General features: G+C 39.7%; 2 protein-coding genes and 1 non-coding gene across 6 annotated transcripts in view; 2 read left to right on the top strand and 1 right to left on the bottom strand.

The window, feature by feature from the left end:
• Positions 1-5,810, bottom strand: part of LOC109446121 (uncharacterized) — a 268,022-nt gene extending 262,212 nt beyond the window's left edge. For 2 of the 3 annotated variants that reach the window (XR_012497513.2, XR_012497514.2), the window contains exon 1: positions 5,682-5,810. Coding sequence is in view for 1 of the 3 variants with exons in the window: in XM_088791636.1 (XP_088647762.1) it covers positions 5,682-5,705 (24 nt within the window). In the remaining 2 variants the exon portion in view is untranslated. The remainder of the gene's footprint in view (positions 1-5,681) is intronic. The other variant, XM_088791636.1, reaches the window with a different exon arrangement.
• A 143-nt stretch (positions 5,811-5,953) lies between these two features.
• EIF4G2 (eukaryotic translation initiation factor 4 gamma 2) lies at positions 5,954-17,333 on the top strand. Of its 2 annotated transcripts, XM_019729188.3 has the most exons (22): positions 5,954-6,174; positions 7,572-7,698; positions 7,885-7,950; positions 8,573-8,713; positions 9,235-9,337; positions 10,032-10,163; positions 10,253-10,319; positions 10,408-10,559; positions 10,922-11,032; positions 11,204-11,287; positions 11,368-11,466; positions 11,886-12,027; positions 12,119-12,279; positions 12,647-12,760; positions 13,362-13,487; positions 13,638-13,742; positions 13,850-14,065; positions 14,152-14,410; positions 14,700-14,904; positions 15,053-15,264; positions 15,348-15,469; positions 16,500-17,333. In XM_019729188.3, the coding sequence occupies exons 8-22, from the start codon at positions 10,476-10,478 to the stop codon at positions 16,563-16,565; spliced, it is 2,106 nt and encodes a 701-aa protein (XP_019584747.1). In that variant the 5' UTR covers positions 5,954-6,174; positions 7,572-7,698; positions 7,885-7,950; positions 8,573-8,713; positions 9,235-9,337; positions 10,032-10,163; positions 10,253-10,319; positions 10,408-10,475; the 3' UTR covers positions 16,566-17,333. The 2 variants fall into 2 exon arrangements, with proteins under 2 accessions (XP_019584747.1, XP_019584756.1); XM_019729197.3 differs by lacking the exon at positions 12,647-12,760.
• On the top strand, positions 12,814-12,953 carry LOC141572601 (small nucleolar RNA SNORD97). Its single transcript, XR_012497922.1, has one exon. It is a non-coding gene; the product is annotated as a small nucleolar RNA SNORD97 (small nucleolar RNA).
• Positions 17,334-18,333: the final 1,000 nt, after the last annotated feature.

Here is an 18,333-nt window from a genome sequence, read left to right as displayed (position 1 = left end):
ATAAGCCTCCTTCCCACCCCCCAATAATATGATACATAGCCTTCTAACTGATCTCCCTATCTCCAGGTTTTTCATTCATTCTACATAAGCCAAAATGTTAATTTTCCTAAAGCAACCCTCTGATCAATTAAAACTGTCAGCTTTAAACTAAAACTCATCAGAATTCTGATTAGCTCAAGAACTTTATCTGCCCTGATGGTTGGACCCAAATCATCATTCTGGCACTCAAAGGAGGATGATCACAGCCTCATTTTCTATTCCCTTTGTGAAACCTTATAGCATTTTTTCTTGGTTGTTCAGTTTGGCATTGATTCTACCCTTCCCTGCCCTTGTGTGCAATTGGTGTATGTATCTTTTCTTTATCTAGATTGTGAGTTCCTTGAAAACATTAAGCCTAAGCTCTTGATTAACTATTAGTTTATTAACTTATTAGCTTTATTTTTTTTCTGCCTAGCCTCTGACAAAGACCACCAAATTTTAGTTATATGACATAGAACACTGATGGTATTACGGAGCCAATTTTGAATACTATAGAGCTAGATTATGGATAACAGGAATGGAGGCGGGATGTACCTAGGAACAGGGAAGTACCAGTAGTCTGAAGCCAGGTTTCAAAGGGCCTCACTAAGGAGTTCGGATGTTATTCTTTTAGAAGAGACACCTACCTACCTACCTACTGAGGTGTTTGAGCAGGGCACTTATATACTCATATCTGTATTTCAGGAGTAAATCAGTAACAGGATAAATAAGGATGGCCTCAAAATTGCAGCAGAGAGCATTATTGGGAGTAAACTCTGACGCAGCAATACCAGCCTAACGGGCTCTATGAGAGAAGATTGGATGTCTGGGAGTGGTTAAAAATAAGACCAACAGAAGAGGTAGGATAGGGCCAGAAAATGAAGGGCTTGAAAGCCAGGTAAAAGCATATGAAGTGAATTCCTGGGTTCTAATGCCTGTTTCCCTACTTGGGGAAAGTCCCTTATCTTTTCTAGAACCTCGTTTCCTTTTCCTCCTAGGGTTTTCTTTGACTGCAAATGTTACCATTCTCTATAATATTCTGACCTACTACTGTGGTTCTCAAACGGTGACTGCACACTGGAATCACTTGGAGAGCTTTAAAAGCTGTTGATGCCTGGATCCCACTCTAAGAGATTCAGATTTATCTGGTCTTGGATGCAGCGTAGGCACTGAGTTTTAAAAGGTCCCCAGGTGATTCTGCTGTGCAGGCAACGTTGAGGTTAACTGATGTAGAAAATGGTAAAGCACTAAGATTCTTAGCATGGTAATGATATGTTGGGCGGGGGGATGATTTTAAGGAAGACTGATATGAGTATCCAGAGTAGAGGAAAAAGACTATAGGAGACTAATTGGAATTTTTCAATACTCCAGGAGAAAAATTTACTAAGGCCTAGATTAGCATGCATGCTATGACATTGTGGGATAGAAGATGAATGTAGGAAGATTATTTAGAAGGAAATAACATCAGGACTCAGTAATTATTGAATATTAAGCCTGATCAAAAGGAAAGAGAAAATGTAGAGTCAAGCTTCTAGTACAGAAGAATAGCAGGATCCTTAGCAAAACTGAAGTGGTTGTGAAACAGTTAGTTAATCAATATTATTTATCATAACGGTAACTGACATTATGTAATTATTATGCCAGGGACGATGCTATGTGCATTACATATATTTTCTCATTTAATCTTTACAACAACTCTATACATACTGTTATTCCTACTTTACAGATCCAGGAACTAAAAAGAAGGAGCAATTAAATAACTTGCCCAAAGTTACACAGTAAATGGTAGAGAAGATATTTAAACTAACTAGTCTGACTCCTTTTCCTTATAATGTTACATACTGAATCTGTTGAATTTGAATAAATAGTTCAAAAAAACAATATGGCCCAGTTGAAAGCTTCAGGGATCTATTCCAACATGGCCCAAAACTACTCTCCAAACAAGGCCACAGCAAGGAATCAGATGAAGCCGCACCAAATTCACAGAAGACCAGTTAAATACCTTCATCAAAGCATTCAATCAAAAACCTTACCCAGGTTATGCTACCAAACAAAAGCTTGCTTTAGAAATCAACACTGAAGAGTCTAGAATCCAAATTTGGTTTCAGAATTGGAAGAGCTAGGCACCGAGTTCAGAAAAGATCAGAACCTGAGAGGGACTTAGAAGCAAGCCAAGGCCAAGATCATCCTGAAGAACAGAAAAAGTAGAGAACCATATTATTTCACTGATACATGGTATATAAAACTGAAGACAACAAAAGAACAAGACAAATGACAAAATAAACTCATAGACAGACATAGTTTAGTGGTTACTAGAGGGTAAGGAGGGGAGGGGGATGGTAGATGAGGGTAAAGGGGATCAAATATATGGTGATGGAAAGAGAACTGACTCTGGTGGTGAACACACAATGTGATATATAGATGCTGTATTACAGAATTGTTGAAACCTATGTAACTTTACTAACAATTGTCACCCAATAAACTTTAACTAAAAAAAGATCACCCTGAAAAGAAGATTCATGGTAGAGAAGACAGACGGTGTCATACCAGCTATACTTCCTCACAGTTACACACCCTCATCACAGCATTTACAAACCCTTAGCCTAGGATTGATTCCAGAGAGCAACTTACTAAGGAAATTGGAGTTCCAGAGTCAAGAGTCCAAATTTGGTTTCAAAATTGAAGATCTAGATTTCATGTACAGAAAAAAAGAGAACTTGATGAGCCCTTAGAACAGAAACAAGACCAGGAACAAAATCTCTGAGACGAGGGAGTTCAAAGTACAGAAATTACACCAAATGGCACCAATCTCACTAGCAACTGTTTTATTTTCCTGAAGCCAGAACAGGATGGACCAAGAGAGAAATTCAGTGTATTTGATGTCATCAACCTGGGCTCCAAATCTCTCTCATCCTGGGAACATACCCTTCTAAATATACCTTCAGCTTCTTGAGAAGCTGAGCCTTCAGGAGATGGTAAACAGAACTTCAGGAGGCAGACAGATACAGGGCACCACACAGCCCTACCAATGGAGCCTGGCTCCACAGTTGAACAGATGTCAAAGAAAATGAAAATAAATTTATATCATTTTTAAGTCATCGCAGTATTGACCGATGCAGGCAAAAAGCAATGGATGTATGATAATTGTGATTTATAAGAAATACACATTTGCTCCTCATCTACAGAGCTAAAGCTCTTGGAATTTCCTGTGATGAGAGCAATAAAATGAAAAAAAAAAAAAGAAGAAGCAATATGGCTATAGAAGCCAGACAGAAACATAAATGAGTGAATCAAGTCAGAGTTAACTATGGTGAAATGAAGAGAAAATATCTAGATGAGGCAGTCACTACTTGGCTATACTTGAAGGTTGCCCTGTTGAAATTTCAGGTCCCGTATTGCAATATTTTAAGACATTGCATGAAAAGAAAATGTGAATTTGTATGTAAAATCTCATAAAATGTCAATGTCAACAAATTCAAATATTTAAAATTACTGTGTGGCCCAAACTAAATATAGCTGCAAGTTTGCATGTCTGATCAATAGGTTGTTGGAAATTCAGAAATGAAGTTAGAGATCTGGACTGGAGATGTATGATTAGGGAATCTTAAGTGCAGAGAGCATAACAGATGCTCGAGAAGTTATATATATTAGAATAATAACCAGCATTTGACATAATTAGTTAAAATAATGCAAAAATGTGTGAGTTAACACGTCAGTCAGAACTCTAAGAGGTTTTGAATCTTAGAGAAAACTGACATAAAATAGAAGTGTTAAAACTAGCAGATTGAAGTGGGTGTATTTAAAATTCAATTTCTATAAACTAAGAGCTAAATTCCAGACAATGACTTGAATTTTCATACATCCATGATGTGATGAAAACATTTCAAAATTGTGAATATCTTTCCCACTGATTGAAAGGTAACTGAAAGATTGTGTTTTATCCATGTTTTCACTTTTTCTACCTTGGATTACTTTGTCCCAGCCCAGTTTCTCACATACACTCAATCCTGCAAAGCCCATAGCAAAGGGGTTCACAATTAGCTTTTTTTTTTTAAGCAAATCCTTTTTAATTATTGAGTTTCAATTTCCTCAATTAAAAGACCATCCAGGTTTTAGAGCTCAGTAAATATTCTTTGAAGTCTAGACTAGAATAATGCTTTTGAACACTATTCTTTCTACCAAATTAATGTATTATCAGTCATGAATAATGTAAACCAGATGTACAAAAATAAAATATCACATACATGAAAGCATTTTTGCAAACTGTAAAGCCCTACAGAAATTACAAAATGTTAGTCTGATGTTATTTTCAAGCTAGAAGGGTCCTGAACTTACAAAGTGAAACCTTTTGTATTTGAAACAGAATTTGCACTGTTCCCCAAAACACGTTTCCTTTTTTTACATGTAACTAACTCCAAGAGTGAGAATATCTTTTCCAGTTGTTAAAGTTCAAGTAAAATTGACTTAATAGCAATAATTGTAGTAATATGATGAGGGGGAATGATCAACCTAATACATGGCAAAGACCTAAAGAAGCTGCAGTTGTGTTACAAACCTTGAGAGTCACACCACACCCTTCCGTGATCACCTTTAAATGTCCTAGGAAAAACTACAACTCTCTTGAAAATTGTATTAAGTGCTTTCAACGCCAAGGGCTGTTTTAACATGTCAGAAGTTTGGGTCTTTGAACTCCCTACTCTTTATTGAACAATTTCTTTAAAAGTCATTCATGTTAACACACACACTTTTCTTTTGATTACACATTATGTCAAGAACTGTATGTTCAAAATGAAGATGGGGAAATTTCTTTTGGCTGTTTAGTATATGGAAACACGACTCCATTTTTGGATAGCTAAAATGTCGCAAATGATGTAACACTTCATTTTACGGTACCCCTCCTTTAAAATATTACCTGAGAAGTATAGTTCAACTACCAGCTTTGAAAAGCCTAATCCTATCTGTTACGGTGGATCTTACATAAAATGGAAATACACAACTGACAGTCTTCAAAGTGCTTTAAAAAAATACTCCCCCCGAAAATCCAGGAGGTAGCAATTAAAGTCATCCAACGCCCGCGCTCCGCAAACACTTCTTCTAAATTAGTGTGGTATATTCCGGGTATTTCTCCGTGACCGACGGCCGGACATTTCTTTGGGAAAAGCTGTTTTTGTGTGAGGTGTTAAAACAAACAATAAACCCCTTCCTTTCATCCCTTTCTTATTCACTCTGCACGGGGTGGCATAAATAGGGAGCTGAATGAAGCTTTTTACGCATTTGGGTTCACTGTTCTCCTGAACCCTACTATCCGGGATCCCCTACCCCACGGCAGCTGAAGCCGAGCACCTGGAGAACAACAGTGATTCCAGGAGCTGCGTCCCGGGGGCGCCAGGCCTCAATCCTACAGGCCCATTCCAGGGAAGCCCAGCCTACGAAGGGCAATCACGGCTTCTTGGAGGCGCCAGGAAAATCAATGCTCTGACAGGCTACGGACAGGAATCGGATAGGGTAGGAGAAAGACGAGTGTTCTTCCCACATTCCCGGTGACAAGACGAGGTAAAGAGAAAAGAGGGTTGTATAATTCCAGCATGGGGTACGGACTCCGGGAACAAAGAGACAGGAGGAAGATGAGACAGCCACGCCAACGCAGACTCAGAAGGGCTCACCGACTTTACGCAAGTGGCCCGCATCTCGACCGTGTTCAGTTCCCCTTACGCCACTGGCTTGGCCTCAGAGCCTTCGCGAATACGGCTTTGCGCACTGCGGCGGAGCTGCGCCTCAACCGAGCTTGGTCCTTTGGCTCCTCCCCACCGCCCTGCACGGATTGGTGGCAGAGAGAAGCCAAGCTGCTGATTGGGTGGCGAAGGAGCCATTCGGGGCGGCTCTGGTGGGTTCGGCTGCCCCAGAGTGATAAGTTCGGCTTCAGACACGCCTCAGCGCCAGCAGCGAGCCGGAGCTCTATGGAGGTGGCAGCGGGTACCGGGTGGTGGCTGCAGCAGTGACTCCTCTGAGCTGAGTTTCAAGCCGTTCTCGACTCCTTCCTCCCCCTTCCCTCCCCCTTTTTTTGTTTTCCGTTCCCCTCCCCCCTCCCTTCCCTGTCCCCGACGACCGGATCCTGAGGAGGCAGCTGCGGTGGCAGCTGCTGAGTTCTGGGTGAAGGTGAGTGGTGCTGCCGCCGCCGCCGCCGCCGCCGCCGCCGAGTAGAGCGCTCTAAAATGGCCGCCGTCCCCTGGCCGCCTGTTCTCGAGCGGTACAAAATGGCGGCCGCAGGCGGAGCCGGGCGGGGCGACACTTTTTAGCGTTTCCTGCGCGCTTCGGCCACCTGGAAATTATTCGCTTTTGTTCTCCTTTCCCTTTGCCCACGGAGTAGAAGGAAACAAGCAACTTAGGCGGACCCGGCTGTCATCGTGGCTGTCGGTGGCTGTACCTTGCGGGGCAGGGATCAGGGCGGGCCGAGGCGCGGGTGTGCTCGGACGGGGAGAGCGTGGCGGGGCCACACGCGCTGCGGCGGCGTGGGACGCGGGCCGGCGGGAGGACCCGGCCGTTGGCGCGGGACCAGCCGAGGCGCAGAAGTCCCTGAGACCGGCCTCCCTGCGGGGAGGAAGTGGGTGAAGCCCCGGTGCCGGCCGGGAGCGGCAGGGCTGTTTTTCGTGGGGGGAGCGAAGGGCATCCCCGACGGGCCTCTCCTAAGACAGGAGAGGGAAGAGAAAACAAGAACTTACGTCCTTTTGTCAGCTGGGAAGGGAATGGAGAGGGGACTGTCAGTTTCTGGGGGATTTGTGGAATGGGAGGGGGCCCACTTGGAGGCGACGGGTGGGAAGGAGGCCGCCTTCCCGACTGGAGAACAAAGAGCCGGGCGCTGGGCCGGCGGGGGCGGCCTCCACTCCTCTTCGCGGAGGCTTGCCCCAAGCGGCTTCGTGGGGAGGCTGTCGGAAGCACTTCCTAACTCAGGCCTGACTGGGAGGAATCCACTGCTCTTTTGTTCCCAGGAAGGGAAAAAATGGGGCGGAGGTTCCTGTGCTGCCATGTTGTGGCCCCGGTCTTCCGCCTGCTTAGTGTATACACACATGTCCCTCTCGAGCATCTTCCCGGATGCCCTCTGCGGAGGAGTTAAAAAATTGGACAGTGAAGAAAACTGTTAAATAGTCTGGCTATCGCTTATGTAGTCTGTTTGACTTGTCATTGATACGTTAAACTAAGACACTTCACATAATGTGCCTGTGTTGATTGATTTTCTATTACTGATCTGAGTGTTCAGTTTTAAAGGAAGTAGAATGTGGCTTTTTCAGAGGTTCCTTCATAGCGGTAGAGATGTTCTTAAATTTCTGTGAGTGCTCTTTGCATCCTTGAACACAAGGGAATTTCCAGGTGGCTGAACAAAATAAAATTTTACTGCCCATTTGTGCTTTGAGTATATTCTATTTTAGTCTTATAAGATCTGCAATGCAGTGAAAGTTCAATCAACTGCACTGCCACTATCTGAAAGAAATTACAATGGGGGGGTTATAGGTGTGTATGTGAGCAGTGTCTAATTTTGGTACTCTTTCTCATTCTAGGTTTTTCATTTCTCCCGTCCCCTTCCCTCCCCACCCCATCCATTAATATTATTCTTTTGAAGATTCTTCGTTGTCAAGCCGCCAAAGTGGAGAGTGCGATTGCAGAAGGGGGTGCTTCTCGTTTCAGGTAGGTATAGATTTATTTTGGGCAGTTAGAAAGAGACCAATCACAAAACCAAAACAATCACCATACAAAATAATTCTGACTAAATGTACTATAAAACACAGAATAATTAAAGAAACACTTTCCCTTTGACTGAAACATAATTGGGGTACAGTTTTTTTTTTAAAAAAATGTTTTTCTTTTAATTAGTGCTTCTTCGGGCGGAGGAGGAAGTAGGGGTGCACCTCAGCACTATCCCAAGACTGCTGGCAACAGGTATAGTAAATGACAGCTTTAACTTAATAGTCTTTGTCACGAATAACAGTATAGTTAAGGCAGTAGACATCAGGAAAACTAACTTGACTGGGCATGGTTTCTACTGTGGAACTTAAATTTAGAATATCAGCTTTTGATTAGTTCTTCCCTAAGTCATCTAATGTGAATTGAGGCTCTTGAACTAGTTTATCCTACATTTTTCACTGACGTTATTTCTGAAATCCGTTATTATTCATGTTAATAGTATTAAAGCAGTACGCATGCAGCATGGTCATAAGACATTACAAAGTGTTGGTTCCCAGGGCGTGACTCCTGGATCAGCAGCACTGGCATCATCTGGGAGTCTATTAGAAATGGAAATTACCAGGCCCTAGCCCAGACCCACTGCAGCAGAAACTGGGGGTGGGCCGAGCAGTCTGTTCTAACAAAAGTCCTTTAGGTGATTCAGATGCACACTGTTGTTTGAGAACCACTGACTGTAAGTTTTTTAGTTGGAGGGGAAGCTGAGAAACCCTAAACTGAAATTTTTGTATTTAGGCTTTCTGATCAGTATGACATTTGATATGTGAGTGGATGCTATGTTTTAGATTGGCTTAATTATAAATCTATTAATTTTTACTAGCGAGTTCCTGGGGAAAACCCCAGGGCAAAACGCTCAGAAATGGATTCCTGCACGAAGCACTAGACGAGATGACAACTCCGCAGCAAACAACTCCGCAAATGAAAAAGAACGACATGATGCGATCTTCAGGAAAGTAAGAGGGTAAGTTTATAGGTCTGTTTTGTCCTTTTACTGAAAGGAGGCAAGAAGAATGGGTTGGATGTATCTCTCTTTTGTGTATGTTTATGCCCAAAGTATGTATTTTAACGAATGCCAATGTTGAGAGTTTTAAACTGAAGAGCAGCCCATCAGTATTTTGGGGCTTAGAGTTGCTTGCAGCCTCTTGTGCTGATGTTTCCCCTGCTGGTATGTAACCCAGTGAATGAAGCACGGGACATAATGGTCTTACCTCCTGCATGTAGCCTTGAATAAGGAGGCTCTTGCTCTCTGGGTTTTGAGAACTTGAAAGACTTATCAGACAGCTGGGCACCCCCTAATCAGGTACAGAAATTCCAATATAAATAACAGACTTATTTCAGTGTCCCTTTGGTTAGAAGGGTAAGAAGAACTGTCTTGATATCAAAGGGAGATGATGAAAGAAACAAAATTAACATAATTTACAGGCTATTTTTCAATTCTTTGTATGTTGGCTGACACTTAAAGTGTGATTCCTTTTTCCCCAGCATACTAAATAAGCTTACTCCTGAAAAGTTTGACAAGCTATGCCTTGAGCTCCTCAATGTGGGTGTAGAGTCTAAACTCATCCTTAAAGGGGTCATACTGCTGGTAAGTTAAATATTGGCTTAACTGAAAGGGAGAGGAAAATATTTAACAAACCCAAGTTGGGTTTTTTTATACTTGTATTAATGCTTAAAACTGCGGTGTGAGTTAGATAAATGTATTTTTCAATATTGGTGATAATAAAAGACCCACTAACTTGTAATGGTTTCAGATTTAAGAGGTGAATTTTTAATTGTTAATACTATGTATTGTCGCGTTAACGGGCTTATCAAGCTGTTTGGGTTTTGTTTGTTTTTCCTTCTGTGGAAGCACCATATTTTGTTTGGTCTGGGGAATGAATTGTATGATAGTTAATATAAGATTCCAATGTTTGCTTATAGTTTTGATTTTCAGCATGTTTTCAGCTGCAGGGGGGAGGGTGTGACTATGAAATCTGTATGACTTGACTTTTGGTGCACTAATAATACTAATAGTTAACATTTAAATACTTGTATTTTTCTAGGCTTATACTAAGCACTTTACATAGTTTATCCAATTTAGTTCACACAGTAAACCTTAACAAAAGATGTTCCTATTCCCAAATTATAGATGAAGCATAGAGAATTTGTCAGTAAGAAATTTGAGACATAAGGTCAAGACTGCAAAGAAGTATATAGTTATAAAGAAAGGGTTCTTTAAATTGTTGTAATTAAGGTTTGTTTGTTTGTGGTTGTTTTTTTTTTAATGACGTTTTCTGTAGATTGTAGACAAAGCCCTAGAAGAGCCAAAGTATAGCTCACTGTATGCTCAGCTATGTCTGCGATTGGCAGAAGATGCACCAAACTTTGATGGCCCAGCAGCAGAGGGTCAACCAGGACAGAAGCAAAGCACAGTAAGTGGTAGTGTTAGCTTTGCCTATTTTAAAGTTGATTTGAAAGATTCTGTTAATAAAACTCGGCAAATGTCTTCTGTTTCTAATAGACATTCAGACGCCTCCTAATTTCCAAATTACAAGATGAATTTGAAAACCGAACCAGAAATGTTGATGGTAAGAGTTTATATTTGATACTAAGTAGTACTGTATATTTTCAACTTAATTCTGAATGTTGGCTTTATGTTTTCTTGTTTTTTTCCAGTCTATGATAAGCGTGAAAATCCCCTCCTCCCCGAGGAGGAGGAACAGAGAGCCATTGCTAAGATCAAGATGTTGGGGAACATCAAATTCATTGGAGAACTTGGAAAGCTTGATCTTATTCATGAATCTATCCTTCATAAGTGCATCAAAACAGTAAGTATGACTGGGGATTTAGGCTTCGTTTAATTAGTGAGTACACATCATTTGGGAAAGATGAGTCAATTATTTCTTTTGCCATCTGAGAATCGTAGGCTATTTTAGATGGCCAGCAATTTATTTAAATGTTCTGAATATGGAATTAAGTATGCAGCGTAGTAAGGTAGGGGTAGAACTGATGACCTACCTATGTGAAATTGCTTGATTTGGAGGGGTTTCCTCACCACAGACCAAACACAGTGTTAGTACTATGTTAGATGTTGTGCGATCTAGGAGGCAATGCAAACGTAAGGTGAAAGTACTACATCTAAACAAAGTTAAGATTTTTGTCAACATACGGCATTTATTTCTTTTGATAGCTTTTGGAAAAGAAGAAGAGAGTCCAACTCAAAGATATGGGAGAGGATTTGGAGTGCCTCTGTCAGATAATGAGGACAGTGGGACCTAGATTAGACCATGAACGAGCCAAGGTATGTGTTTTGCTCACAGAAATGGTATATGTAATTTATCTTCGTTATATTCAAATCAGGTGGCTTATTTTTGATACTATAGAGGATTGCCATTATTTAGTCATTCACCTTGATTATAAACTAAAAGCCTTAAATAGTATTTTAATTATGTATTTTTCTCTTTTATAATAGTCCTTAATGGATCAGTACTTTGCCCGAATGTGCTCCTTGATGTTAAGTAAGGAATTGCCAGCAAGGATTCGTTTCCTGCTGCAGGTAAAACTTTTTTAAAATTATGTTGGTGAGCTTTTAATGTTTTGGAATATTAAAATGAAACTTATTAAAACTTTCTAAAGGATACCGTAGAGTTGCGAGAACACCACTGGGTTCCTCGCAAGGCTTTTCTTGACAATGGACCAAAGACGATCAATCAAATCCGTCAAGATGCAGTAAAAGTAAGATTCTTTTTTTCTTTTATCAAGTGGGTTTTAAGATTATAGTAACACAAGGACCCTTTTAAAACTTGTTTGAGATGATCTCATCTTACCTGGTGGTGCTTATTAGTGTTCTTAGTGTCTTGTATGTCACTTTGGGAAGAAGTTGTTTACAGAAATTATATAAATAGCAGTCTAATACCGTGTTTCCCTGAAAATAAGAATGGGTCTTAGATTAATTTTTGCTCCAAAAGACACATTAGGGCTTACGCTCAGGGTGTGTCACCCTGAAAAATGCTAGGGCTTATTTTCCAGTTAGGTTTTATTTTCAGGGAAACACGGTAGTCTAGAAGTTTCTCTGATTTTTCTCCAATGTAAGAATTTTAGTTTTATGTAAATAATGTCCAAAAACAAGTGTTTTATTCACTTCATTTCTAAAGGATCTAGGAGTGTTTATTCCAGCTCCTATGGCTCAAGGGATGAGAAGTGACTTCTTTCTGGAGGGACCGTTTATGCCACCCAGGATGAAAATGGATAGGGACCCACTTGGAGGACTTGCTGATATGTTCGGACAGATGCCAGGTGATTTTAAACAAAACAGTGGTTTGATTAAATTAAAAAGTCAGTGTAACATAGTAGAGTTGTAAAGAGTTGTCCATGTATGTATTTTAAGGTAGCGGAATTGGTACTGGTCCAGGAGTTATCCAGGATAGATTTTCACCCACCATGGGGCGTCATCGTTCAAATCAACTCTTCAATGGCCATGGGGGACACATCATGCCTCCCACACAATCGCAGTTTGGAGAGATGGGAGGCAAGTTTATGAAAAGCCAGGTAGGAAAACATTTAAGAATGTTTAGGCGACAAGTATTAAATTCTGTAATACATGATTTGGTATTTGCTTTTCAAAAAATGCAAACACTTTAGGGTAATTTGTTTTTCTAAACCAAATTTATGTCTGTGACAGTTATTTTAAACTGGGTGAAATGCTTATCCTTAACATTAGTAAAGTATTAGTAAAATCACATCACTTTATTTGACAGTTAGGTTAGATTTTTATTCTTCCCTGTTTCATCTTTTACTTTCTCTGGGCAAATTCAGTTAAGCTCTCCTTATAACTTGGCTCATCCCTTTGGTACTTTATTACCATAATTTGTGGACCCCTTTTTATCTAGACTTTCTTTCTCCCTTTCTGAAATAGGGGCTAAGCCAGCTCTACCATAACCAGAGTCAGGGACTCTTATCCCAGCTGCAAGGACAGTCGAAGGATATGCCACCTCGGTTTTCTAAGAAAGGACAGCTTAATGCAGATGAGGTACATTTGCCTATGTTATTTAATATAACACAGTTTGTCAATTCAGAACTCTATTGCCCGATGATTATAAAAAGACGCGTTAAGAGGACTTAATGCTGGAGTTCTTTGCCTTCTTTCTCTCTTTTCTGTACTTCTTTTTCTTTCTTTGGATGTCCAGCGTCCTATGAGCGAAGATTATGAGATATGAGGGCAAGCCTCTTAAAGTCTAGTGAGAGCAAGGAAAATGGTTAAGATTTTGATTGTGATTTCCCGGTAAATAGAACGGCTTAACTAAGAATGAAGCAGGACATTTTCTAAACTAATTACGTTGTTATTTTAGAGATGTTACTCCTAGGAGAATTCTGGTACAAATACAAGATTTATAATATTATCTTATTCTTGTGTGACCAGCTCTTTAGTTTTCTTGCCAGAAATTAAACTGTTAATATGGAGTACTTTAGGTTATTAGTGAAACTTATGTTCCTGCTGTAGGTTCTATCAGATTTTTATATACTGAATCAATCTTAGGATTTTGGAATGTTACATTTATATTTAGTATGTTAGCCAACTGCATGTTGTTAACTTGGCATATCTTTGTTTGTTTGTTTGTTTTCAATTCTAGATTAGCCTGAGGCCTGCTCAGTCGTTCCTAATGAATAAAAACCAAGTGCCAAAGCTTCAGCCTCAGATGACTATGATTCCTCCTAGTGCACAACCACCACGCACTCAGACACCACCTCTGGGACAGGTGTGGACCATAGTATGACAGCTTTTTCTGTTGTTCCAGTACTTTCTGGAAGATATCTAGTTGGGGGGTGCGGCAGTGTTTTCTCTTAAATTCACAAGCTGCTTTTTAAAAAATTTTAGTAAACATACCTATTATGTTGCTGTTTTTTAGACACCTCAGCTTGGTCTCAAAACTAACCCACCACTTATTCAGGAAAAGCCTGCCAAAACCAGTAAAAAGCCACCACCATCAAAGGAAGAACTACTTAAACTAACTGTAAGTTGCAAATAATCCCAGTCTAATTCATGGGTTATATTGAGTTTAAAAAAAGAAAAAAGAAAACCAAAAAACTACTGAAGTCATTCAGATTGTGTTCTTTTCAGGAAACTGTTGTGACTGAATATCTCAATAGTGGAAATGCAAATGAAGCTGTCAATGGTGTAAGAGAAATGAGGGCTCCTAAACACTTTCTTCCTGAGATGTTAAGCAAAGTAATCATCCTGTCACTAGACAGAAGTGATGAAGATAAAGAAAAAGCAAGTTCTTTGATCAGTTTACTCAAACAGGAAGGGATAGCCACAAGTGACAACTTCATGCAGGTAGAACACTTTTCTGATTCTGTGAGAACTGTTTCCATTCAAATTTGAAAACCAATAAACTGACTATGTTACATGTTCCTTCTAAGGCCTTCCTGAACGTATTGGACCAGTGCCCCAAACTGGAGGTTGACATCCCCTTGGTGAAATCATACTTAGCACAGTTTGCGGCTCGTGCCATCATTTCAGAGCTGGTGAGCATTTCAGAACTAGCTCAACCACTGGAAAGTGGCACCCATTTTCCTCTCTTCTTACTTTGTCTTCAGCAATTAGCTAAATTACAGGATCGAGAATGGTTAACAGAACTTTTTCAACAAAGCAAGGTCAATATGCAGAAAATGCTCCCAGGTAAGAGATGCTGGAGATTTTTTTTTTTTTTTTTTTTTAAATACTAAGTCTATATATTCCTTGGTACTTTAGATTTGTATAGGTCAGACAGTGTGACTCTCCAGTCTAGATAATGATAAGCATTACCACAAGTAGACTTCACCTTTATTAAAAAGAAGTTAATATGATTTTAACTACTTTTATTTGCTCCAAATGTTGAGTTTGCTGGGTTAGTTCTTTATTCTTTTACATGAATCTTACACATTTGGGAAATCACTACCTGATGATACAAATGGTTTTGTCTTTTCAGAAATTGATCAGAACAAGGATCGCATGTTGGAGATTTTGGAAGGAAAGGGACTGAGTTTCTTATTCCCACTCCTGAAATTGGAGAAGGAACTGTTGAAGCAAATAAAGTTGGATCCATCCCCTCAAACCATATATAAATGGATTAAAGATAACATCTCTCCCAAACTTCATGTAGATAAAGGATTTGTGAACATCTTAATGACTAGGTAAGATGAAGTTGATCTACGTATAGTACAGAGCTAAGCTATGGTTTATTTACTAGAAAAGTCTAAAAGGCAAGGGACTAAGAATTGTCTGTTTCTTGAGGTATAAAATTCGATTTGGGGTTCTAATATATCTCTCTGTTCTCTGCAGCTTCTTACAGTATATTTCTAGTGAAGTAAACCCACCCAGTGATGAAACAGATTCTTCCTCTGCTCCTTCCAAAGAACAGTTAGAGCAGGAAAAACAACTGCTTCTTTCTTTCAAGCCAGTGATGCAGAAATTCCTTCATGATCATGTTGATCTACAAGTCAGTGCCCTGTACGCTCTTCAGGTGCACTGCTACAACAGCAACTTCCCAAAAGGTGAGAGGAGCAGTATCAGGAGACGGGCAAGTGTGGGGTCATTCTTAAACAGCACACGAATGGGATTGCGTTTTGTCTTTTAGGCATGTTACTCCGCTTTTTTGTTCACTTCTATGATATGGAAATTATTGAAGAAGAAGCTTTCTTGGCTTGGAAAGAAGATATAACCCAAGAGTTTCCCGGGAAAGGCAAGGCTTTGTTCCAGGTAAATCTTTTGTTGGAGAAATTTGGTCTGCTTTCTCCAATTCACTTGGTTATTATTTTAATGACAAGCCTTTAAAACTGAAATACAAGTAAACTGGTCAAAGTAGTTTGTACATCCATGTCATTCTGCACTGTTACATGCTATGGCAAAGTAGGCAGTTAGCAAAATGAGGTAAAGCGATGAAATGAAAGGCTTCAGTCCTAGTTGGTGTGTGTAAGATGTCAGATTAGAGGTGGCCAATATTAAAAGTAAAGCCACTTAGAAAGATTAGGAGATTGCAAGATGGGATTTAAGCTTTTTTAAAAATGTCAGTAGAGATTGCTTCTGATTTCTCATACTTTGATTTTGTATCTTACTAAGTGGAATTCTAGCCCTAAGGGATTCTAAAATCACAGTATACATTCATTGCCTGGGGAGTAGTTTAAAAGCAGGTTCCAGACCTGATCCCAGGGATTCTGATTTAGTGTGGTGATTATCACACTAGTATTTTCCAGGGGTCCAGGCTTTGAGAAACACTGATCTGCAGTATCTTTATCTTTACTCCTAAGGTTCACAAACTAGTTCGTGAGGATCATCTTTGCAACATTTATCCTTAGCCCTATCCTTGGGGAACCTGACCCAGCAATTCTGAGTTGGGGCTAGAAATCTATTTAATACCTCCTTTCTTCCCCCCTTCCCTCCCCAGTAATGCTTAACATATTTAGATTTGGGAGGAGCCACTGTCCTATACTAAAATGATCCTGAAATGTAATTGGAACAGTGCTAAAGAATGACACCTGAGCTAACTGGCTACAAATAGCATGTATGTCATCCCAAGTCTAAATAATGAACACTTTAAAAAATAACTTTAAAGCTAATACACAAATAGTTTATAGCATGTCCTGGAGGCTATTTACAATTATAAAAGGTATAAATACTTCATAAAAGTTTTGTCCTTGGCTAGGTTTCTAGTTTGGTCCTGAATATGCTTTGAGTTTTTCTTCCTCTATAAGTACTACATATTTTGTTAAATTACAAATTAATTTTACAGGTTAATCAGTGGCTAACCTGGCTAGAAACTGCTGAAGAAGAAGAATCAGAGGAAGAAGCTGACTAAAGAACCAGCCAAAGCCTTAAATTGTGCAAAACATACTGTTGCTATGATGTAACTGCATTTGACCTAACCACTGCGAAAATTCATTCCGCTGTAATGTTTTCACAATATTTAAAGCAGAAGCACGTCAGTTAGGATTTTCTTCTGCATAAGGTTTTTTTGTAGTGTAATGTCTTAATCATAGTCTACCATCAAATATTTTAGGAGTATCTTTAATGTTTAGATAGTATATTAGCAGCATGCAATACTTACATCATAAGTTCTCAAGCAGAAGGCAGTCTATTGCAAGGACCTTCTTTGCTGCCAGTTATCATAGGCTGTTTTAAGTTAGAAAACTGAATAGCAACACTGAATACTGTAGAAATGCACTTTGCTCAGTAATACTTGAGTTGTTGCAATATTTGATTATCCATTTGGTTGTTACAGAAAAAATTCTTAACTGTAATTGATGGTTGTTGCCGTAATAGTATATTGCCTGTATTTCTACCTCTAGTAATGGGCTTTATGTGCTAGATTTTAATATCCTTGAGCCTGGGCAAGTGCACAAGTCTTTTTAAAAGAAACATGGTTTACTTGCACAAAACTGATCAGTTTTGAGAGATCGTTAATGCCCTTGAAGTGGTTTTTGTGGGTGTGAAACAAATGGTGAGAATTTGAATTGGTCCCTCTTATTATAGTATTGAAATTAAGTCTACTTAATTTATCAAGTCATGTTCATGCCCTGATTTTATATACTTGTATCTATCAATAAACATTGTGATACTTGATAAAGTTGTGTGTGACTTAAAGTTAGCATCCACCAATTTATAAGGAAACAAAACAAAAGCTATCTTAATTTGAAGACGGGGATTTTAAATTGTTAATCTCACCTCCCTTTTCATGCTGAGACAATTCATCCTTATGTAACCCAGTGCTGAGATCACAAGTCTGTGAATTTGGAGGGACATTGCTAACACATACATACGAACTTGGTGACATTTACCTTTTCATTGTCACTGAAATACATGGTGACATGAGAGGCTAACCACCCTCATGGTCAAGAGCACAGCTGCAGACATTCCCAGTAGCTGATGCTGGAGCCCAGGTTGCTCTCAGCATGAGTGAGCAACCTGTACTGGGTTTGGGGAGAACCTCTAGGCAGACAGTAATAAACCATGTTGCTGAACGTGACAGAACCTTTGATGTCTCCAGTGTTCTACCTTATTCTCCAGGAAGGGTGCTGAGTAAAACCAGTTATGTCCTATTAGAGTCAAAGAAGCTAGCCCTTCCTGTACTGTATTCCAATAGACCTCCACTGAAATTCTAACATAGGTATAGACTTAGTTTTCGGTGGATATTATGAGTATAATGAAATTAAGGCTAAGCAGAGACTTCTGTAAATGCTTTAGATAAACAGAACTTCAGCTGACTTTGCTAGGCTGTGGAAATGAGCTATAAATTGCATTATTCCTGGTGCTCTGCCTAACTCTCCCCACCAAGGGGAAGAACTGGTTTTTAAACCAGTAAATGGGGTGTATAGTTAGAAAAGTGGGTCTTTGCTTCATTTTACAGCCACAATTCTTCCAATTCAGCTAGAGAATTGGGCCAAAGGAAATCTTAGACTAATGTCAGTGTTTGTCATTGGTTACAGAAGTCAAGCTTTCATTCTCCTTCCCTTCCCAAGGCTTCAAGATTCAAAAATACTGACCCCATCTTGTTCCAGACACTGAACAGTATTTTATAACCTACCATACCGTGGAATAATATTTGGGTGTACTCAGCATGCACCTTG

The sequence above is a fragment of the Rhinolophus sinicus genome, chromosome 14 (genome assembly GCF_057876585.1).
Source record: "Rhinolophus sinicus isolate RSI-liver-muscle chromosome 14, RSI-T2T, whole genome shotgun sequence".
In the NCBI taxonomy this organism is placed as follows: Eukaryota; Metazoa; Chordata; class Mammalia; order Chiroptera; family Rhinolophidae; genus Rhinolophus; species Rhinolophus sinicus.
This window is presented reverse-complemented; position numbering and strand designations above follow the sequence as displayed.

What these genes read in the sequence shown, in the direction of transcription:
- EIF4G2 (XM_019729188.3), top strand. Translation starts at nt 10,476, where the DNA reads ATGTTGGGGAACATCAAATTCATTGGAGAACTTGGAAAGCTTGATCTT. An exon ending in TATGTTCGGACAGATGCCAG is followed by an intron (nt 12,028 to 12,118) that starts GTGATTTTAAAC and finishes ATGTATTTTAAG; the next exon opens with GTAGCGGAATTGGTACTGGT. An exon ending in GTGAACATCTTAATGACTAG is followed by an intron (nt 14,905 to 15,052) that starts GTAAGATGAAGT and finishes TGTTCTCTGCAG; the next exon opens with CTTCTTACAGTATATTTCTA.